The sequence below is a fragment of the Alosa pseudoharengus genome, unplaced genomic scaffold (genome assembly GCF_046254945.1).
Source record: "Alosa pseudoharengus isolate Yale_2024_CS ecotype anadromous, Long Island Sound unplaced genomic scaffold, YU_APseudo_1.1 YU_APseudo_1.1_scf_19, whole genome shotgun sequence".
Taxonomy (NCBI): Eukaryota; Metazoa; Chordata; class Actinopteri; order Clupeiformes; family Clupeidae; genus Alosa; species Alosa pseudoharengus.
In genome coordinates, this window is record NW_027468657.1 from 36271341 (window position 1) to 36295763 (window position 24423).

General features: G+C 40.6%; 1 protein-coding gene and 1 long non-coding RNA gene across 3 annotated transcripts in view; one reads left to right on the plus strand and one right to left on the minus strand.

The window, feature by feature from the left end:
- Positions 1-450: 450 nt before the first annotated feature.
- nme5 (NME/NM23 family member 5) overlaps positions 451-24423 on the minus strand; it is a 65010-nt gene continuing 41037 nt past the window's right edge. The window contains exons 4-5 of the mRNA XM_076292808.1: positions 626-744; positions 451-551 (exon numbers count right to left, since the gene is read on the minus strand). Of these exons, the coding sequence (XP_076148923.1) occupies positions 477-551; positions 626-744 (194 nt within the window). The 3' untranslated portion in view covers positions 451-476. The remainder of the gene's footprint in view (positions 552-625; positions 745-24423) is intronic.
- Positions 3719-9980, plus strand: LOC143132825 (uncharacterized). 2 transcript variants are annotated; one of them, XR_012988373.1, is made up of 4 exons: positions 3719-4083; positions 4167-4250; positions 4334-4417; positions 4499-9980. It is a non-coding gene; the product is annotated as an uncharacterized LOC143132825 (long non-coding RNA). The 2 variants fall into 2 exon arrangements; XR_012988372.1 differs by having other exon boundaries at positions 7549-9980.

A 24423-nucleotide genomic window follows, 5' to 3' on the forward strand; every position in this document is an offset into this window, starting at 1 on the left:
TTTTTTCTTCTCATCGGATCTGCATCGATCTCAAATATGACATTTCTAAAATCAAATTGACGGAAATCCGTCCTACGACGGATAACTTTAATCCTTGTAAATAGCAAGACAGAGTATAAAGTGCAGTGTGTGTACAGTCCATGTGCAAGTGTGTAAAACGTGTAAGTGCAGTTTATTTAGTCTTGTGTGTGTTCAAGATACGGATGGCTTGAGGAAAGAAATGTTAAACTAGATTTCAAATCGAGTTCACATGGTTATCGTCTTAATTGTGTGCTGTTTTTAATTTAATTAGGTTTTACCCATCCCTTTCTATTCCCAATGTTTGTCCATATGTCTCACTATGCCCTCTGAAAGCCATGTGTGGACTCAGGTACAATAGGGAGACTGCATTCATTTATTCATTCATTCAGTCTTTATTTATTTTACATAACACAGACAAACCAATACAGTCACAGGTAAGTTGATGTAATCAGAGATCACACCATGGTTCCACCAACGCTTATTTGGGGTTTGTTAGGGTTGTTGCTCATCAACCAGTCAGCAAGCCATGTCTTAAAAGAAGAGACAGCACAATTAGGTAACAAAAATGCAAAATAAGTCAGGACTGGAAATGTATTATACTCACAAAGGGGTCTGCCGGTTTTCTCTTGCATAGTTCCGTTAGGCCTTTAAGAAGAGCTGAATTTACATATCTGTTGAGGTAGTCTTCACCTGCCACACCCATTGGAATAGGCTCAATTACAGCTGTGACAGAGGGCATAATAAAAGTTACTTCAGTCTTTACTAAAGACACTCCCTAATCCTTACTAAAGATACTCCCTAATAGGAATATGTTCAGGGTTTCTGCAGGGTTCAGTCAGTAAAATTGAAGACTTTTTATGACCATCATTAATTACAATTTATTACAAAAAATGTCGATGTCATTAAAATTCCCTTCAATTTTTTATTATTTTTTTTGGAACATTGTTTGGAAAAGTTTGGCTATATCTTCGTTCCCGTTGTACGAGTGGTGTTTGGTTACGGTATTCAACACCCACAGGACCTCCGCTTTCAAGGTGGAGGTTGATCCGAACCCACTGTGTGTGGAACTGTAGGCGACACAGACGGAATCCTAACGTGGTATCGGAGCTCGCTAAATGTACACTTTCCCACCGTGATAAATATTATAGGAGGTTTTAGTTAAACTAAGCAATGACTGGGGGCGCTGTGATCCCACCCCATCTCTTTCTTCCCGCCTGCTTCCTGTCTGACTCTCCACTGTCCTGTCATAATAAAGGCAAAAAAGGCCAAAAAATATACTTTAAACTATTACACTTTAATGTAATTACATTTGTGGTCTGTAGGTCTAATTGAGTGCCTGTCTCTTTCAGTCTCACAGTTTTAGTTAAAGGAAAATTCCGGTATTTAGCAGTTTGAGTTCCTTTTCTGGTTTGTTTTGGATGAGCTAGAGTGATGGACACCGAAATTTTGACGATTGGTCCTGTCTCGACTTTTCTGACTCGTTTTACCCCACCATAATTGGGGGGTACTGCTCCTTCAGTTCTTCTATGGCCATAATGGTCCACTACCATACAGTATCAATCCCCATCGTGATCGCCAAGTGCAACATGTGTTGTGCAACACACATACAAGGTCTAAACATGCGACAAACTGATCATCAGTAGGCTATACAGAATATCTCATTGTTATTATATATCCAAAAGAGAACTGTTTTTATCAGATCTCAAAAGTTAGAAGTTAAGTGCACTGAAATACCATTCTAATAGTAAAAGTAATACCTTTACAAGAAGCCTATTGCCTATTTCATGAAATATTGATTTGGTTCATTTTTAGATTTCGTAAGACCTGGAGGTAAGACCCAACCCTCTCAATACTGTATAAACAGAAACCAATTTTCTATTATAGTCTATGGTAGTCAGTGTCAAATCATCAATTGCTTAGAGATATGTGAAACCTGAGCAATATTTAATGTGATTAAGGAGCATACTAACAGAGCGGTAACCTACAAGAATCTGATAACCAGAACAAAATGGGTATCATTAACACTACAGTATCCTACTGTACAAATGAGTCACATACACATGCACACATACACTTTTCCTTTTCTTCATAGTGTCTCTGTGAATAAAATCAAATCCTAGTTTCATTAAGATAGCCTAGTATCAGGGTTCTCAGATGAAACTACATTTATTGAACTAAAAATATGAAATAATAGAATCTAAAAACAATAGCCCTACTAACCAATTAAAAACAAATTAAATGCATGTACTATTTAGCCTAGGCTACTTGGCTCTTTTTATGTTTCCACAGGTTTCACTGATGTTAAATAGGCTTAGCTACATCAGACCCTCTTGTGCATAATATAAAAACAACACAGGATCTGTGCCAAACTAATTTCAAAAGGGCACAATAATGTATTAAAGATAAAATTAGAATGGACACCTAGGCTATGGACTGGAGTTCATCTCATTGGAAATGACAATCGATTTTACCTCACCACAATGTAAAATAATAATAATAAATGATTTAAATAGAGAACACTCATACCAAATTTCAGGCATGTATGTCAAGGCATTTTTGAGAAATCACGCTCAGAGTATTCATGGACTTGACCTTTGACCTCCAACATCAACTCACTTCATCTTTGAGTCCATACAAACACTTGTACCAAATTTGAAGCATATGCGTCAAGCCGTTCTGGAGATATAATGCGCAAAGCATTAGATATGGCTGTGACTTTTATTTTGACAGACGGGAAACACTTAAACAGGATCTGTAGTTTTAGGGTGCGCCAGATTGTATGCATTAGAAGCTGAGACAGTTGGATTCACAGGTGACACCTGTGCCAGTGTTCTGATTAGCCCGGGAACTTCTCTGGGAGCTTAACAAGTGCAGCTGGCTTTAGGCCATTATGACATCTCAGCCATACAAGTCCATGGGGGAAAAATGAGCTTTTTGACATTTTTAATCCCCTATTTCTCAAAAAGTATAAACCTACACAACGGTTATTTCAACATGTCTGTATGTTAAGCGGTTAGAGTCGCATTCATTCTTGAAAAGGTAAAAAGAAAAGGTTATAAGAAGAAGAAGAAGAAGCCAGGAGATTTCAAGATAGTGGATTCCATCCACTATAATTATCTTGCTGACTAACCTTGGTAACTAACCAAGGTCCACTTTACTAGCCTCAGTGGGTAAGTAGCAGGTAAGTAGCCGCCGGGAATTAAATGTATGAAGACGTGACATGAGCTATGAAAGATCAAAACACGTGAAGGCTGTAAAATAGCACATTTTCAACAAGCTAGACGTCTGCTAGCAACTTACAATCACACATGCACGTCAGCAGCAAACCGAATTTAGCCTACTGGAGGAATCTACCTAGCGTTTTGTCATTCAACGTTGACATTTGCTTGAGAAGTTGAAGTTGTTCGTTCTCTATCTCCGTTGCTTCTAGCACCACGGTGGTTAAAAATGGTACGGTCCATAATAGGGGTGTCTGAAATCGCTTTACATTAAAATGTTCCTACAGTGAAAATATGAGTTGACTTGTATTGTAGCCAACTGTAATGATATTTTTTTCACAATATCAGAAAAAATATCTGACCCCCCCAAAACTGATATTCCTGTCTCTTTGGGGGGTACTGGGTCTTCACTGGGGGGTATAGTACCCTCCATTACCCCCTGTAATTCGAACTATGCCTTTGACTACTCAGATTGGCTGCCAACAGGCATACTCAAACATGTCCTAAAACAACCCTTAACGTTCGTTTTCAAAACTGTGCAACTCACCGAGTGGTTAGTGGTGTTCGTTGATGTTCCAAAACAAGTAGCGTAGCGAAATACAGTTTCTGTCGTGTTTTATTTGCCATTTTGTAAAATCCCATTGATTTCTGTTGGAAGACTCATTGCACGTTGATATTACTGCGCCACCGTCTATGCTTCAGGTTCAAATATTGAGCGGAAGCTTATATGTGCACCTGTGCTTTTGCCGAGTCGTCGCTGGTAGAATACTTGTCCTCAGTTCAGCAACGAAGCAAAGCATCTCGTTTAGGACGACTACTGTGGTGGTTTAGAGCTTTCACACAGGTATGCTATTTATGTTTGAGCAGACCTAGAAATGTATTGTAGCTGTGGTAGTCAAATGTCTTTAACCTAACGAATGCTTTTAGACTGGGTGCATAGTAACTTTGATGGACAAGGGATATGCCAAACGAACACTGGAGGTTCCGTACCCTTGCTGTGTCCATTATTAGGTATGACCTCCCGTTTTGTTCTAAGTGCACTAACTAACATCAGTTCAGTCGTAACAACTGCTACTTTTTAACAACTGTTACAGTGCGAGCTGCATCCACACGGAGGTTGGACTGCTTTATGCAGTGGTTCGGGAGTTTATGTCAACAGCGTTGCCATGACGGAGCAGGTACAAACATTTGAAGTTTACACCTACTACATTCATAGCGCATGGTTTGTAGTTTACTAACTATGGTTGTGTCTGTTTTAGGAACGACTGTGTTGGTAGTGATAATAGCCACTGTTTTTTCTGTTGACTGTTTTGTTTATTTTCGTTCTGTGCCACACTGATGTTGTCCATACTGGTGTTTGAAGGCCTATGTTTGGCCCGTTGCAAAGGATTGCGCTGTACATTGAAATTAAACATTGAAATCATAGATAAGTAGCCTACCATACTACCATAAGTATTTCCATACGGGAGACTGTTACTCTGGAGACATAGGGGTCTATGCTTCCCGGCTGTATTAGTTCATACTGACGGCTATTTCCTGACTTAGTACATACACACAGTATTTCCATACGGGAGACTGTTACTCCTGGGCATAGTGTCTATGCTTCCGACTGCATTAGTTCATAGATTTACTAACGGGTTTACCCATTGACTTTGCGCTTCCACAATGGAAACTGGTACTCCTGAGCCATAGGGGTCTATGACTCGGGTTGTATAGGTTGAATTAGATTTGCTATAACTCTGTACTTAGTACACTTATACTGTGAGCATTTAGCAGACTCTTAAAGTATCTGTGATACCCTCAGACCTAAGCTTTAAGTACTACATTAATCCCCAGAAGGTAATAATCTTAAGCAGGGCTCCTCACTCCTCAGTGTTTGCTGTGGTCACCTTTGTTTGCTCAGCTTGTAGTGCACCTTACCTTGGCTCAGGCCATTTTTTGCTGTGCTGTAAATCATACATTTCCCTTTCTTTTTGTTTTCTTTTGTGTCCTGTGTGCCACTATTTATTGTGAGGAGACCCCGTCCTGGTTGATTTTGTGAAGGCTCTTTGTAAACTTGAAGCCTATGTTGAGTGCCCTACCAAACTGTCATCATTTCTTTTTAAAGACTTGAGATATGTATACAGAACTTTTAGGATATTGAACTTATACATTTTGAATGTTTTTATTAGTCTCGTTCTAGAGACTGCTTGTGACAAACTTGAATATTTGGAAAATAAATTTTTTTTTTATCAGTCTCAACTCGTTTCCTGCGTGCTTTGGTAATTCTTAGCTGTAGGTCACATATGGCGTAGTTGGCAATCTTTTTCTCTCGAGTACTGAATACAAGGAAAGGGGCACTCATTGTTGGCTTCAGGTTGTTGTGGCACTCAGTGTTTTTTTTTAGAATCAATCAGTGGCTATTGTCTGAAGATTGACTGGAATCAAGACGAAGATTTTAACAAGCAGGATCTTGATTAGACTTACAATTAAGGCTTATTTTTGTTTGTGATTTTGTTTCTTTTTGTGTTGGTACAGCATAGTGCTATGTCCCGTTCACCTGGTGATATGGAAGAACAGCTTAGAGCCTTGACAGAACGGGTACAACAGCTACAGACTGACAATGAACGGTTAAGGGCTAGCACTAATTCCACACCACAATCTAGTCGTAATAGTACTGACACTCCTACTGTCTCAGAGCGATTTGTGTATGTACCAAGAGAGAGAAAATGCTCTAGATTTTCTGGCAAATCCTCTGATGGGTTAACGGTGGAAGACTGGGTGGAAGAGATGCACAGGTCCCTAGAGAGCCGTCACATGTCCCCTGCTGAGCAAGCTTTGTTTATATATGACCATTTAGACCAGGGGTGGGCAACTAATTTCCCCAAGGGGCCACATGACAAACTGGGACTGTTGAGGAGGGCCGGACCCAAAATACCGAACTCAAGTCTGAACTCAATTCTGTTCAATTCTATTCTGTTCTTGTATAACATTAAGTAAATCATATGATTTTGTTTAGTCGTAAGAACAGATGAAAATGTGAGGGAGACAATGGAAAAACAGCAATATTTAATCTATGTCCAGTATTTAATCCTCATTCTCGAAAAAATTTTTTTGACATTGACATTTTTTTCAGTTTTCAAAGACTGATATAAAAAAGTACTACAATATCTATATAATTAGGCTAGGTCATGAAAATGTGAAGGAGTCAGTACAACCGATAGGCCTGTGCCACCATTTCATCAACACTCAGCAATATTTCATCATTAAATCATTACCATCATTAAATTAACTCTATGTAGAATTAGACTACGAAAATGTGGAGCAGACAATAATAGGCTGTCATTAGTTAATCAACATGCACAAAGAAAACTATTTTAAAAATCTAGGCTATGTTTTTGCTTTAACTTTATGCACATAACTGTGATTGGTCAACTCGCTCTGTGTGTTGAGCCGGCTGCTTCAAGCAACCTGTGGGTAGTAGCATCATACTAGTTCGCTAACATAAGCTTTGCAAATAAACTCAGACATATTTTGGTTACGATTACGGGGTTATCCGATTGTAAACTGTCTATCTGCCAGTAACGTTTTGAAATGAACACTTAGTATCGCCAACGAGCAGCAGTAGGAGTTCGTTCTAACAACCTTTGCGGTGGTGAGCGACGCAGACAGAAGACACACAAAACTTTAAAAGGGTTACGCCGACGTAAAGGCAACTGCATTGTGTCGACGCAGAAGCATAAATTCTATTCACCAGCACATCAGTGAGGGTATTTACGTCGTATGCATCCACGCACAAATGTATGGGCGTACAAATAGCAGTCGCTTTCAAAAATAAAAACAACGATATTGATTTGCATGCATTATCTCTATCCTAGGCTCTTGACTATTGTTCTTTCACGGACCTTACGCGGGCCGGTCAGGGAAAGCCCACGGGCCGTATGTGGCCCGCGGGCCGTATGTTGCCCATGTATGATTTAGACGGTGAAGCTAAAACTGAAATAAAATTCCGGCCGGCAGCTGATAAGAACAACCCTGACAGAATTCTAACCATCTTAAGTGAAATCTATGGATGTTCTCAATCATATATTAGCGTACAAAAACAGTTTTTTCAACGCAGACAGTTGGAAGGAGAGTCTTTGCCTGAGTATTCACATTCTTTACTGTCGCTAATGGAAGTTATTAAATGAAGAAGTCCTACTGCCATTCCTAATGCTGACAATCTAGTGCGTGATCAATTTATTGAACACGTTCGGGATGGTATGCTCCGCAGAGAGTTGAAACGATCTTTACGGCAGAATCCTGATGTGTCTTTTCTAACTGTTCGCAGTGAAGCCATCCGATGGGTGGAAGAAGGTGATCATATTGGTAATCCAAGGACCCGTGCTTATTCCTGTGATACCCAGATTGAAGTGGTGGGTGAGTGTAATGTAGACAGCCAAACCTACTGATGATTTGTTAGAATTGAAAGAAAGTTTTCGGAAACAACAAGCTCAATTAGATTTTTTATTGAAACATTTTGCTTTGACTACCACCCAATCACCAACTACTACACCAGCCATGAGTAGACCAGCTAGAACGTACTGTTATGATGCTGCTGGGAAACCTATTTGTAACCGTTGTAATCAAGCTGGTCATATAGCAAGGTTCTGTCGGGCGGGGAGAGGGGTAGACGGTGCGTCTAGGAGAACAGAACATCATACACCAGAGGTGGGCTTGGTTGCAGATATTGGTGTGCCACAGGGAAACTAATGCCCTCTGATGTAGAGAGCCAAACATCAGGTGCGGGTAATGTGGGCTCAATAACAACATCTGAATGTATGTCTAAACTCATGGGAAAGTGTCCGGTAGTGGATGTTGTAATGCAAGGAGTTTCTGTTCCATGTTTATTAGACACAGGGTCAATGGTGACAGTAACAGAAGACTTTTTCTACAGAAATTTTCATTCTCTATCAGATCAGCTCCAACATTGTCGCTGGCTTCAATACAGAGCAGCAAATGGCTTAGATGTTCCGTACTTAGGTTATTTTGAGGTCGATATTCATGTCTTAGGTAGAAAGCTCCCAAAAATGGGGGTCTTGGTGGTTCGAGACTCTAGTGACCTTCACACTAGGGCACAAAAGTCCAAAGTACCGGGGTTGTTAGGCATGAATGTCATTAGTCATTGTTACAATGAGTTATTTCAGCAACATGGATCTTCTTTGTTTCAAGCCCCTCTTGTCAAATTGGCAGGGGAGGCCTGGAAGCAAGCATTCACAGAATGTCATCAAATTGATTGTTTGCCGCCTACCGGTTGTCTGGGGAAGTTGGTGAAAACCACTAGCAATCAACATTCTCAGTAGTGTTAATTTCGTCAGACGAGACGAGAGGAAATATGTTCGTCAGCGACCTTTTTTTTCATGACTAAGACGAGACGATGAGGAGACGGCAGTAATGTCCTGAAACACTGACTAAGACTATCTTAAGATGCATTATTGTTGACGAAAAAAGACGAGACTAAAATGTTTTGCATGAAATAAAAACTAAGATAAAATCTCTTCATTTTCGTCTACAAAATGAGAAGACAGAATATCTAGCTGTTACGTTTTCAAAATATTCCGAATGAGTTCATACGCAACAGCTTTCGTGTAGGCTAGTCTACGTGCTGTTGCTGCAACCCTGTGACTGCAACACGAAACTACATGGAACAAGAACACTGGAGATTTCTGCCAGAGAAGTTGAAGCTTCTCTCATACAAATTAACATCCCCCAGAATGAATGTTGTGTAATGTTCATCATGTAATGTCAACTATTTAACTAGTTAGACTGATAATGCAAAGTTTGCTAGCAAGTAAGCTAATATGGAAAGTTCGCTAGCAAGTTAGCTATGGCTAAGATGGAGAGTCTGTTTGGGGAATGTGTTGTGTTTGGGCGCATATCGCCATCTAGCGAGGCGGAGTAAAACATTAATACTTTGGTCTATGACAGTGTTTCTCAAACTTTTTCAGTTTCAGGACCACTTAACTAACCCTAGCTAAAAAAAAAAAGATTAGACCTACTTCAACAGTAGCCTATAATTAGTCTACACTATAGGCCTACTCACTGCACTGAACCACCTTGCTTATTGTGTGGATTCATACTGTATGATTTAAACTGGCATATTGTTGTATAAAATTATCCTATGGGTTGTAGACATCATGATGAGAGAACGAGTTTGAAACTGTAAAGCATGTATTCATATAACCTTAATCATAATCAAGTAATACACTGAAGTTATTCCTAACCATAATACTCCTATAACATTTTAAATAACAAGTTTAACTAATACTATTAACATACTGAAGCTATTCTACCAGAATTCCCCCTACGTGCGCTCTGTATCCCTATGTCTCTGTTTGCTGCCCTGTGTCTCATTTTGTTGCACTGTGTCTCATGCTGCCTTAGCCTAGGCCTTTTGAGTCGGCCTTGAGGCTGCAAGATAACGCTTACACAGGGCGAGCTCTACTCATAACAACCAGTAGGAGAGTGCAGGGGGCGAACGATATTTAACCCATGCACAATGTATGACCTGTGATCACTCTATACTGTACACCCCTGAACTTTCCATAAACTTAAGGTGAAAAGTTCGTTCGGGGTAGTGTTGTGTCAGCATTTTGGAGGGGTATAAGTAAGAGAGTTCTACCTTTGTTCGGGAGTGCGATCGTGCGATCCACTCAGGCTTTGCGCTATGTAGTCATTAAAGGAATTTTTGCACGGAACTCTGCCGGACTTTTGAGCCTTCTTTTTGGGACAAGTTTTTGACTTCAGCACTTATAATGGTGTATTTTTGTTACGTTGTGGGCAAGATGTTTGGACTTAATTTCTGGCCCGAGTCTGAATATCTGCCACGACATTTGGCGAGCCTAGCCAGGAGAGATAACGAGACACCCGAAGCTTGGGGGGACCAGCCTGCACTACAAGACACCAAAATTGAATACGAAGTAGACCTTTTTGTTTTCTGTGATTTTGTTGAGTGTGTTGGAGTGCAGGACTCCACCCAGGTTGACGGTAAGAAATTGTCTCTCCTCCAAAAGAACCTAGTTAAATTGTTAAACATAAAATTAAGAGTATTGAAAAGAGTCGCTGGCAGAGTTTGGTGCAAAATATATGTGTAATAACCCCGCATGTGTGTGCTTATGTTTTGTAAACTAACAACCGTATTGTGCAGTAGTAGGCTATGAATGAGAAATTACTAGGAGTGCTGTTTGGCATCAGATCACAGTTTTTGTGCTTATCAGACGATGACCTTGAATATCCCGGACAGAAAAGTGCCTGAGCTCAGTGAAAAAAAAAAAAAAAAAAAATATGGTTAGAAATGACTGAAACTGTTTGGAAGTGGCGGCATAGGTTATCAAAAGGTTGATTGATGTATATACCATTAGAAATTAAGGCGTAAATAATTAGCAAGGATCAGTTTTGAGAGCGTGTGGGCGACATCGGGTGTGCGCATTCTCATAAACCATAAACTTTCCTGTCGACTGAAAATGCATGACAAAAGATATAAATAGGGCTTTCAGTCTTCTGCAATCCCTTTGTATGTCCTGAATTACATTTGAATAGCTTAAAAGATGTTTGTCTCATCTTTCCCCATGAAATAGGTGAACCATAGTCATACAATTTGTTCCGTTCAATAAGTTTTTTTTTTTTTTTTATCTCTTTGTGCTTATTGCCCCCTCCCTATATACTGAGCCTTAAAGGAGCCGCACCATTTTTATACCATACCAACTGGATAGATATTTGAAAAGAATGTAAAAAAAAAAAAGCAAAAGTTTAAGAAAATGAAACAAAGCTGAGCCTAACATCTGAGAGTAAATATGGATGAATAGCCTATTAGAAAAAGCTTATTTGTGTGTTTAATTGTGTCTTGCATAAATGTTAGCTACTGCTGTGCTTGAATACCAGCTGTTAATTCGCTTTTGTAGCTGTAAGTTAGTTCACTAATTGACACAAATCTAATTATATCCCTGATCATTGCAAATGAAGTGTAAGATTAAAGGGCTTTTGTGAGACGGGACGCCTCTGCTATTAGCTCTTGACGAATAATGGGTCGGGTGAGAGCTATAGTTCAGAACCTAAAAAGATATAATCGCGATGAATTCCGCACGACAAAGATGTCGGATTTCGGGATTGTCGCTTGATAGAATCTTAATCGCGGACTAACGTTTCAGTGACATAAGGGTCACATGAGAGAAGTCACGCTGAGTACTGCGGTGGGCTGCTCATAGACATTGATGTTGTCGTGGGATAGCTGCCGGCAGGTAAAAATTGCCCTAGTCGCTCAGTAAATTTTATGTTTCACATGAGGACAGGTTTGCAATAGTAATTGCTATCCACTCGAGGCGCGCACGGGTGGAGAGGCTGGAAATGGCACACCTCATAGTAAGCTAAAGGATAAGAAGGTATTTGTGTTGGTATTGAAGGGCATTGGTGCGGGGAATAATTGGTGAAATAAAGGTGAATCAGATGTGGTATTACTGCACCTTACTGTAATTGCTTTTACTAATTTCAGTCATTTGAAATTAGAAAAATGTATGCTACAATTACTAGTGTTGCTGAGCATATGTTGTTATGAGTTATTGTTGAGTTTAGTTTGTATTTTCGTTGGTTATTGTTTGTTGGTTATGTTTTTTGAAACAAAGTAATAGCCTGCCTGGTGTGTTGTGGTACTGTCATTGGTTAGTGCAGCGTAAAATCAAAAGAAAAAGCAATTGATGGAAAAGAGAACATTTTGGCTGGAGAGATAACTTAGAAACGTGAGTGATATAAAACATTTTTGGAAAAGGTTGATGTAATATCTCATACTAACCAATGTAAGTGCATGCAAACCGAGGGCAAGTAAATGTTTCTGTGTGTCTGAGAAAGTGAGTTTATCTAACTTCTGATTGCTGTAGAGGTCTCCGCCACTGAGCCCTGACTCCCCCTCAAGGAAACCGGGAAAAGACTGTACAGCAAAAGTTAAGCCCAGTGCCTTGGACAGAATTTGTGCTGTGTCCAAGTGTATAAGCGGGTGTACCCGGGTTGAGGTGGAAGCATGACTCATGTGCGGATGGACACTGAATTGAGAAAATGGAATTGGAACTTTTGACCAATTATTGTGTTTAGTCACCAGTTTCAGTTAACTTGATAGAAAGGAAAGGATAGTATAACAGAAAAGAACATAAAAAAGAATATTGCATTCTAGAAAAAATCATAGTCTCAATTGTTCCGGTCAATATTGGGAATCACAGTCGTTTGCCACAATTATGCCATCCATCTTCTGAACTTAAAGTGAGTTTAATTGAAATGTTGAATACAATTTAACTGAAGAACTAAGATTATATACAATAAAATAAAAATGTTTTAAAAGGTTATCCTTAAAATAGTTACCACAGTGAAAGGAATGTACTGAATTGATAAATCTAAGAAAAAAAAAGAGTAGAGAAAGGAAATTTCGAAAAATACTTTGATTAAGTTGTTATTAGGATAAAAATCTAAATTGAAATAACAAATTGACTAACTGCACAGTGTAGTGTCTGTTCTGAGATACCATCATAATTTGGGGAATGATATGAAAACCAGGGTATTCTTTGAAACAAATAGAGTTAATGTTTTAGATAAGGCAGGGTACAGAAGCAGGGAAAGATTAGAAACTAACCACTGACTAAACACAGTTTTGAGTCTGTCTACAGGCTGTGTGCCCTCTGAATCCGAGACCCAGGCCCTGATTACAGCCGACCGACATGTCACCCACACCAACGTCTATCCATGTGATACCAATGCTAAGACTGTTTCAGAGACGGTTAGCCACTGCTGCCAGACTCAAGGGGGAGGAGCCACAAGTCCCACCTCGACAATAGGAGTGGACCACAGCAAGAGGGAGGAGCATTTGCCTTCGCCTGATACTGCTCACTGGGCCTGACTCCTTTTCAACCGAGCCTCATTTTGGAAAAAGGAGTGAAAGAACACAAAAAGGCAAACAGCCTCAGCAAGTGAAGTAAGAGACTACCAAAAATACACCAACTATGGCTGGAACTGTCTTTATGGCATTCAAAAAAAAAAAAAAAAAAAAAATCATACTCATCAGAACATGAGTGGGAGAGGGACTATGAGGTCCCCACTTGATCAACAAATGTCAACTGTCAACCAAGGTGCAGCAAATACCAATGCAACAAGTCTCGATGTGGCAACAATTAAAGAGACAGTATGATCGATCGGACCAGAGGTACACTTCAGTTGGACATCCACCAATATTCAAGTCACAACTAAAAGACGACACACATGTACTAACCCCCACCACACCTTAAGAAGGGACAGAACGATTGACGGCATGTTCTTCAAGGATACTGAGGATTGAAATGTAAGCCAGGAGTCTTTAAGGATGCTCTGGCTCAAAATTCAAATCATTTTTAATCCATGGTTCTGGTTGCCAGGCCAGTCCAGAATCAGTCTAAATTTGCATTCATGGCTTTAGGATGCCATGGATATGAATCCATAGCCAGTAATCCCCAAGAAAGGGTTCAATCTGATGTGTCATTGAAGAAGATGCTCTACTAGGGCTTAGAATAATACACATGGTCAACACACATTGATGATTAGGGAAACTGAAAGGGCAAGTAAAGGCCAGAAGAATTAAGTATTCTTCAATATTGATCTAATAACTGATTAAGGAGTGATGGTATTAAGAGCAGTAGGTAATAATGGACACTTTGCTGTGCTTCCCAAATCTCATAAAGAGTGAGAGTATGGCTTATGACAATCTATATACAGTAGGAAAAACTACAAACAATAATAGTGTAACAGTTGCCTTATAAAAACAAAACTTTCATTATTTTTAACTATGATATGATAAATGTCATATGCTGAATGAACAGACAAAGAAAATTTTAACAGAATAAATTTGATAAGCATTAAAACACTGTAGTGCTATGAGACATGTGTAATGTTGTGGCGCTCTATAAGTGAAATTAAATTGAAATTTAAATGAAAAGTAACAGAATAAACCAAAAAATCGAAATAAATCTAAAATCATAAATAATCGCTTTATAATAATCAAAAAACATAAACTATTTACAAAATGATAACTCTGTGAAATAATTAATTAGTTACAAGGAAGGTGGAAATGCGTGAAAAGTTGGTAGGATGATTGTGATCGCTTAGTATTGATTGACGGTCAACATGAGAAATAAGGATGTGGGTAGTAGGGAGTGAAGACCCAAAGCAACAATATTTCAGAATAACTAATAGCATAAAACCTTGCCATCCTACTGGAACTGTTGGACGCAACAGGGTGGGGCAGATTAGCTGTTACTGATTCAGAATGAGGCTTGAGTGAGTGACAGGTGAGTGAAAGATGTAAGAGTGAGTGTGCATGCAATGTGTGAATGGAGCGACGTACCTGGGGTCTTAATCAGACTGACAACCAGGAGAATACGAGACCTATCCCACTTTTTGTTGACATTGAAAAATGTCAAAAGGAGGGAGGGATAGGAAATTTGAATAACAGTATGTAGACATTGATTGCTACGAAATATTACTGTTATTAACCATTACTAACTATTAACTAACTACTATTACTAACTATTAATCTAAATATTAATCTAAATATTAATCTGTGTGTCATATAATCTAACATAATCTAACTAACCTTGGTTAAATTGTTTTACAGACTTGATAACGACTGACTTAAAGAAGGACTTATGGGCTAAATCTAACTGATTGTATGAATTTCTTCATCTGAAAATCTTCCAAGTTCCCAAATGGTTTAGGATTTGTGTGGCTGTATGGGTTGTGTGCTGTTTCTTTTTGTTCTATTCTGCTCTCTCTATAAATCTGACCAGGAGCGCTACATTGCTTGAGCGAGGTGTGAGAATTTGAGAGTCTGGGGGAGTCCACCTGTAACTGTTGCTTTCAGCTCAATGCGGCTACAGTCATCTACTCCAGTGGCAATGTCACACAATGTCCACAGCTAGATGACTTCAAACTACGACCAGAACCCTGCAACCAGATGATCTCAACTCAAAACCTCTACACCCAAATGACACCAAAGGATTTCAACTTCACTTCCATCTCCAGTCCACGCCCCAAGCCCATTCCCTATTCCTAGCCCATTCCCTACTCCAAACCCATTAACATACCCCAAGCCCATTCCCTACTCCAAACCCATTAACATACCCAAGCCCATTCCCTATTCCTAGCCCATTCCCTACTCCTAGCCCATTCCCTACTACAAACCCATTGCCACCCCAAGTCCATACCCTGCTCCAAGTTTAATACCTATTCCAGGTCCAGCCCCAGTCCTAGAACAAGATTGCGCTGGACTGGGATATGCGATAGCATGAAAGGCCAATAGGGAATTCTGAATTAAAGCCAAAGAAACGCGATTGACATGAGAACACAATCACCTAAATCCAACAAACAGCTCAGATGAGGAAGATTCATACACCGCATTGTACACATCTAGGGACGGTAACACCAGTTTCTGATCTTCTACTCTAAGATAAAACCATCAAGGAAGAAACAAACAGCATAATACCAAAGAAAGAGAAAATGCCATTATAGAAGTAACAAAGATCCCATTCATGACCACATTAATGCCTGTAGCATAAGCAGGGCCCACACCAAAAGAACCATGAAATGAACACAAGGTACCAGCAACAAGATCAGTAGGAGAACCAACAACTCAACGACCAACTATGCAATGTGACTTTGCAGCTTATAGATTTAACCGTGCTGGTGAAGACCATCAACAAATGGCTTTTTACCTTCAACAAGCAAATCATGAGTGTGATACTACATTAAGTAGTCAGTATGTTGTTTTTAAAGACCTATTGTACATATGTTCAAAACTATCCATAACTCTTTTGTGTTGAACGAAAAGATACAATCAGTGTGTATGAAAAGTGTGTGTGTACTAGTACTGCATTATCTTGTGGGTGTATAACATCAAAACCATATGTTGTGTGTATACCATGATGACTTAGTCAAAAGCGAAAATACGACACGGAAATGCATGTTCACTGACATGTTAATGGTGATATTCCTTCTTACCTCTACCCATTTTTGATACTCTTCAAGTGTACAAAGTCAGAGACAGTAGCCAGTATAAGAATTAAGAATCAGAAAGGAAGGATAATTTTTTAGTTTGTGAGACTATGCAAGTCTCAAAGGAGGGAATGTTGTATAAAATTATCCTATGGGTTGTAGACATCATGATGAGAGAACGAGTTTGAAACTGTAAAGCATGTATTCATATAACCTTAATCATAATCAAGTAATACACTGAAGTTATTCCTAACCATAATACTCCTATAACATTTTAAATAACAAGTTTAACTAATACTATTAACATACTGAAGCTATTCTACCAGAATTCCCCCTACGTGCGCTCTGTATCCCTATGTCTCTGTTTGCTGCCCTGTGTCTCATTTTGTTGCACTGTGTCTCATGCTGCCTTAGCCTAGGCCTTTTGAGTCGGCCTTGAGGCTGCAAGATAACGCTTACACAGGGCGAGCTCTACTCATAACAACCAGTAGGAGAGTGCAGGGGGCGAACGATATTTAACCCATGCACAATGTATGACCTGTGATCACTCTATACTGTACACCCCTGAACTTTCCATAAACTTAAGGTGAAAAGTTCGTTCGGGGTAGTGTTGTGTCAGCATTTTGGAGGGGTATAAGTAAGAGAGTTCTACCTTTGTTCGGGAGTGCGATCGTGCGATCCACTCAGGCTTTGCGCTATGTAGTCATTAAAGGAATTTTTGCACGGAACTCTGCCGGACTTTTGAGCCTTCTTTTTGGGACAAGTTTTTGACTTCAGCACTTATAATGGTGTATTTTTGTTACGTTGTGGGCAAGATGTTTGGACTTAATTTCTGGCCCGAGTCTGAATATCTGCCACGACAATATCTTACATAGACAGTGTTGCAGAACTGTTTTTACATACAAGTTGGTTCAATATTGCAAACAACTCATCTATATTATATTTTACCACGTCTGCTCGCGGACCACTTGGGATAGCTTGCGGACCACCAGTGTTTCCCTGACCACACTTTGAGAAACACTGGTCTACGAATATGACAGTGGTCCAGTCAAATTTTTTACTGTCTATGATCAAATCCCAGCCGAGCTATAACTGTAGCTCGACTTACCTGTGCATGTAAACATACTGACTGACAAAAAATCTGAATGAGTAATTATAACAGACGAGTAGCCCTGTGGACAAACAATATTGTTGGAAAATTGAGATGTGTGATAACAAATAATTCAGAAATCAGAAATAATTTGTTATAAAAAAAAAGACTAAAATGTGTTGACTAAAACTGACTAAGACTAAGATACCTTTAGTTTTCTTTTGACTAAAACTAGACTAAAATGACGAGACTTTTAGTCGACTAAAACTTGACTAACAAAAATGATATTTGAATGACTAAATATGACAAAGACTAAAAAGGACATTTCGTCACAAGACTAAGACTAAATTAAAAATAGGTGACAATATTAACACTGACTCAGCTCAGTCAGTTTTATTTGATCCCTTGGACAATGAACTCCCTCCTGGCATTTTACTCTCAAGAGCTTTTCTTTCTCCTGATCAAGGGCAGATATTGGTGCCAGTCGTTAACATGGAGACGAGAGAGGTCTGGCTGCCTGCCCGCATGTTATTAGGGACTTTTTTCATTGTTGAACAGATGAGCAGTCAGAAAGTAACAATTGAGGAAAAGTTGGATGGTAGTGAACGTGTGGCAGTAGTACAGTCACTGAGTCTAGAACATAACACCTTGGACCTGTCTAGCTTGTCCTGGCCGACATTGGCCCCTGATCAGGAAACACATGGTAAAGCACTTCTGCAGTGCTACAGCACAGTTTTTAGCCAGGGGGAGGGGGATGTTGGGTGCACAGATTTAATAGAACATGAGATTCCACTGATCGATGACACGCCAGTCCGTCAACCTTACCGTCGCCTTCCGCCATCCCAGTATGAACAGGTCAAAGCCCATATTCAGGATTTGCTGGATAGAGAGATTGTGCGGGTGAGCTGCAGTCCCTACTCTGCCCCAATTGTAGTGCAGAAGAAGGATGGGACTATTCGGCTATGTGTAGACTACCGTCAACTAAACGCAAAGACCAGGAAAGACGCCTATCCATTACCACGGATAGAAGAATCCTTGGATGCATTAGCTGGTGCCAAGCTCTTTTCTACTCTTGATCTAACCAGTGGATATAACCAAGTTCCAATGGCAGAAAAAGATAAACAAAAGACAGCATTCTGCACTCCATTCGGTTTATTTGAGTTCAACCGTATGCCTTTCGGTCTTTGAAACGCACCAAGTTCATTCCAGCGGTTGATGGAGCGCATCTTTGGAGATGAGCGTTACCAGTCCCTCTTGTTGTACTTGGACAACATAGTGATTTTCTCTCCTTCTTTCTCTTCACACCTGCAACGGTTGGAGATGGTTTTGGAAAGACTTCAACAGCATAACTTGAAGCTTAGATTGGACAAATGTCACTTCTTCCAGACTGAGGTCCGCTACCTCGGCCATGTTATTTCGCCCCTGGGGGTGGCAACGGACCCTGAGAAAATCCGTGCCGTTTCTGAGTGGAAGCGCCCGGTAACGGTGAAAGAACATATCTTTCCTCGGCTTTGCCTCCTACTATTGGAGATTTGTTGATCAGTTTGCAAAGCATGCGGCCCCATTTCGCAAGTTGGTAGCTCTACTCCAAGGCAGAAAGAGGAGACCAGGTACCACCGTGTTGGGAGAAAAGTGGGATGAGGCCTGTGAACAAGCATTCTGCTCATTAACCCTTACAAGCCCACCGTTCTAATTTCGTTAAAATTTTAACGATGACCAATCATCTAATATCTCAGCTGTCCAATGACTGATTTTATTTCTGAAATCTTCCCCATAATGCTGACAACATAAGCTTCAATTTGATATGATTGGTTAAGGGGTTTATGGCGCAAAATGTTTTGGATACTTGAAGATGAGTCTTGAAAAAATATTTTCACTTGAGTCGGTGCATTTGACGTGGACAGCCGGATGCCACCTGCACTTAAGTTGGAGTTTACCTCGACTGGAAACCACAAAGCTGGATAAACTGAGGTAATATTGTTTTTACATCGGTTATAGTTATGCTTAATCTTAATTTGAAGTCCTTAAATCATGTTATTTGACAGTAATATGCTTTCTCATCAGCGTCAACATTATCGCTTAGCGGGGGGCTAGTGCATCGTCACGTAACTTTAGCTAACTGTATAATTCTGAACTGCTTGCAATATTATCGTTTGCTTTTGATGTCAGTTATTTTCATTTGACAGTTTCATTTAAAAACCTGTTAGTATATAACCTGTAGGTAAGTTTGTTTTCTAGTACCAATTTGCTTGTTAGGTAAGCATTATATTGGCAAGACAGTATAGCAAACCAAAACCAAAATCAATGGGCGCCGCGTTTCTAAGTTGCGTTCTCTTACATGAAATAAGTTGAGCGATATTTTTACTCCTCTCAATATGTAACGTTAGTTGTAGAAAATAAGATGTGAAATCACATATTCTGTCAGAAATGTAATTAACTTATTGCCTTTCCTCCGGTTGTTATCTGTAGTGCAGTCTGTAGTGAACTATTTTAGCTTGCTAATTTCTAAATGACAAACATCAGACGTGCTTGTCTCAACATTTTCTAAGATGGCATGACTTGAAATAGATGAAGCACAACTCCTCACAATATTTAGTTATAGAAAACATGATGTGAAATCACATATTCTGTCAGAAATGTCATTATTGCATTTCAGCAGTTTGTTACTAGGTGAAATGTAATCTGTTTTTATCTTGATGCCAGCCAGGCAATCAGATTTAAGGTATCTAAACCCATGTGTAATACAATGACTTTTCATAGGCCTACTTAGAAATATTTCAAGTATATTCTGAGGATGCTTCAATAGTTTAGGCTACCTCTTCTTTTGTGTGCATACATGCACAAATCTGTAGTTTTGTGATTTTATTTTTTACATTAATAAAGGTATTTGTATGATTTCACTCTTGTTTCAGATGGAGGATGACAAGACCTACACAGACCTTCTCGCAAGCCTGAAGAGGTAGCTGACTGCTCATGAGCTTGCGCTCACAATGCTGAAGACCATGAGGGGATGGAGGAAGAAGGTATAGATTTATGTGCCATGCGTAGGATGGTGCAGACTAAAAAACTGTGAAATAGACTTGTTATGTTCTTTTTTACTCACATTGTTGTCCAAGGCATATGTGGTTTTACCAACCGGAAGGAATGGGAGCTTGTGCTTAGTAGGCCATCGTATGCAAACAGTGCAGGGGCATGGGACAAAGACCCCAGAAGAGTTTCACAGGTTTCTGGGATTGATCATTTACATGGGGTTCACTTCCCTCCCTAATATCCATTGCTACTGGGGAACCAAGTCTTGGCAGGAATCAGGGGACATTGACCAAATGATGAATACATATTGTGTACTCCAAAAAACGCAGAATACCAGAAAGCACTTTTTCTCCATTGACATTGCCGTTGTCAGTAGCTTCTTGTTATTTCAAGTTTGACAATGCAATGCAGAATCTGGTGTTGAACCTAGGTTTGGTAGCTACAACCAGAAAGAATTTGGAGGAAATCTATCACAACAGCTGGTAGGCATTTCCGTTGAAATTTCAGCCTCACCTTCAACTGCTCCAACTACTACTCTGTCGTCTTTCCATCAAGTACATATTCCTGTACAGCAGGAGCTTGTTATAAAACAACATACATAATAAAACTAAAGTAGCTTGTATGGCCCTGGAGTGTAACGGTAGGCGAATTTGTTTTATTGATAAACAAATTGCTGTCAGATTTGGCATTCTGCAAAAGGGGATGCGTTTAGTAATGAGTCATAGCTCTTCTGTGTTCAACCTTCAGGTTCCCCACCCCACCTTTCCCTATCCTCCTTTGTAAGTGTGTGTGTGTGGGTATAAGTTTGTGTGTATATGTGTGTATGTGTTTATTCTCCACAGGCTTGTTCTAAGTATGTAATCCACTTTCAAATGTTTAGAACACATTGAGTTTTGAGTGATGTTGATTGTATTCCTAGCTTTTTATGAATAATAATACATTTTATATATGTATAATATACTGATTTATATAAGGAAGTTGTATTTGTTGAATCAAATGTATTTTATGTCTCTTTTCCGAAATGGTCTTCAATGAATACAGTATACTTACTTCCTGTATTACTGGTAAGGTACAGTATGTTTTTTTTAATGTCATTCTTATTGACTGTAGCATTTGCTTATATACAAATAAATGGTTTATTCTTATAGACCAAATACATCTAAACCATTGTTTCTGACTTGATTATTAGTTTTTATGCATACTTTTATGTTGTTGGTGAGAAAGTGAATGTGAATTCTGTCAACATTCTAAATCCCGTTTCCTGCATTTTTTTACACTGATCACTAAAAATATCATAACTTTTGAAAGGTTAATGATATTCCAATACAGTTTTTTTGTTAAATAGCCCACAACTTGCTGAACATTTCATACACTCTATATTTTTCTCTATCTTGTAGAGAAATATGATGAAAATTAATTTTTATGTGAATGAAATTAAATTTTGACAAATTCCGGATATACATTTGGAGAGGATTTTCAAATACTGTTCATTACTATATCAACATTACCATATGTATTTTACATCATTTCATAGAACCTTCTGATTACAATGGTATGTATATCCCATTGATGGTATGTATTATACTCAAGAAATAAGGTTTTTTGTGTGAGGAGGTCATCCAGCACCAAAAATGGAATGTTCGGCACGGGCACGAAAGGGTTAAAGGACAAATTGGTGACTACACCGGTACTAGCTTATGCTGACTTGTTTTAGAGATAGATGCAAGCCAAACGGGATTGGGTGCAGTACTCTCCTAAGAACAGGAGGGGAAGAGGAGACCCGTCGCCTACGCCAGCCGAGGACTGCATGCAACTGAACGGAACATGTCCAACTATAGTTCAAAGAAGTTAGAACTCCTCGGGTTAAAATGGGCAGTCATTGAAAAGTTCAGGGAATACTTGTTGGGGGCCAAGTTTACCATCTTCACTCACAACAACCCCCTGAGATATTTGCAGACAGCCAAACTGGGAGCTGTTGAGCAGCGCTGGGTCTCCCAACTAGCCTTGTTTGACTTTGAGATCAAATACTGTCCAGGGCGTGCAAACCAGAATGCTGATGCATTGTCCCGTCAACGTGATTGTCCAGCCCCGGGCACAATGGAAGAAGTGGCATCTGGAGTCTTCGTTCCTTCATCCATTGGGCGACAGTGTCCCACCACAATCTCTCTGATTGATGCTTTCCCAGTGCGCCAACAAGTAGATTTAGTGGCCTTGCAAGCAGCAGATCCAATCATCCGCACCTTTCTGGTGTACTGGCGGAGAGGTCGACCTCCTTCTGCGGAAGAGCGGGCAACTGAAACGAGGGCAGTCTTGGACTTACTCAAGTCAAGTCAAGTCAAGTCAGATTTATTTGTATAGCGCATTTAACATGCACTCAAACAGTGGGAAAAGATCCGAGATCGGGGGGGGTTGTACCGCCACACACATGTGCCGGGGGAGAATAGAGAGGTGTTACAGCTACTGCTCCCAGACACGCTTAAGTCTGAGGTGTTGACGGCCCTCCACTACAACCATGGCCATCAGGGGTGTGAACGGAAAACTCATCTGGTCCGACAGAGGTGCTACTGGCCCCAGATGAGAAGAGAGATTGAGCAGTGGTGTCAGCAATGCTCCTGTTGTGTGATGGCCAAGGCTGTTTATCCAAAGGTGAGGACCTTTCCGGGCATGCTGCTGGCCTCGAAGCCCTTGGAGATTGTGGCAATTGATTTCACTGTGCTAGACCGATCGAGTGATGGACGATCTCTTTGCACGATCTCTTGCCGGCCGATAAGAAGAGAAGATGGCCTCAGCATCTCCCGCAGCTGCTGTTTGCATATAATACAACAGTGCATCAATCTACTGGCCATTCACCTTACGAGCTAATGTTTGGACGCAAACCACAGCTTCCCATCGACGCACTATTGGGGGCTGCGGAAGAGGACCCGGTGGAAGGATCCATAGAGCCGAGTTGCGGGTGGTCCCATAGCATGCAATCAACAGCCTGCATTACAGCCCAGCTGGTCCTCCGCAGGAAGGTCCCTTAGAGGGAAGTGAGCCACCAAACCAGTACTGTAGCAGTGACGAGGTGGATGTTGGCCAGTGGGTGGTGCAGCGGGACAAAGTTCCACCAGCAGAACCAGGACCCAGCAGTGATGAGGGTGACTTTGGTCAGTGGGTGGGTCAAGGGGACGAAGCTCCACGAACTGAACAACCAGAGTCCCTTTCACCTCAGTCGTTGTCTCCAACTTTCAGACGGTCATCCTGGAAGACGGCAGGCATACACTCCAATCCACACAATCTTCCTCGCCCAGTAGTCCAGTCATCAGGGCCAGTGGGGGCTGTTGCTCATCTGGCACTTTACACCGTACAGTGTCATTTCAGACCATAGCAAAATTCTCCATGCATGTCACCGGGACGGTGACCTTTTAAAGGGGGGAGGGGGGGATATATCCTGCAGCAGGAGCTGTTTGTTGATTTGGGGAGTGTTGATTTGAGTGTTGCACTGGTATTGTGGGGGTGTGGGCTTGGGGATGACCACCTCCTTGATGTCCCTGTCAAGGCTGTCAGAGTCGTGGACGCCTCAGCAGGCACAGGCAAGGAGGCGTCAGGCGGGGGCAGGGCGTGAGGTGGTGATGGTTTAGGTCGTTGGGTGTCACCAGGATGCAGAGCTGGAGAGACTGGGAGGCTGGGAGGTGGGGATAGGGCAGGCACGCAAACAAGAGCAGTGCCTGAGTCTGCAGGGGGTGGTGGACAGACCACTCCCATTGGAGCTGGAGCAGGGCAGTCAAACCTGTTGACTGTGTAGAAGTGGTTCAACTGGTTCACCCTATCCAGGTCCCCCTCCACAGAGCTGCTGCTCTTCTTCAGGCCAGTTATAATTTTCATGCCGTCCCATGCCTCCTTCATGTTGTTTTCCTGCAACTTCTGTTCCACCTTCTTTCTGTAGTCCTCATTAGCCTCCTGCAGCTTGACTTTGAGTTCCCCTTGCACGCGCCTCTCTGTACGCCATCTTTTTCCTATTAAGAAGGGTCTTGACATTGCTGGTTATCCAAGGCTTGTTATTAGGAA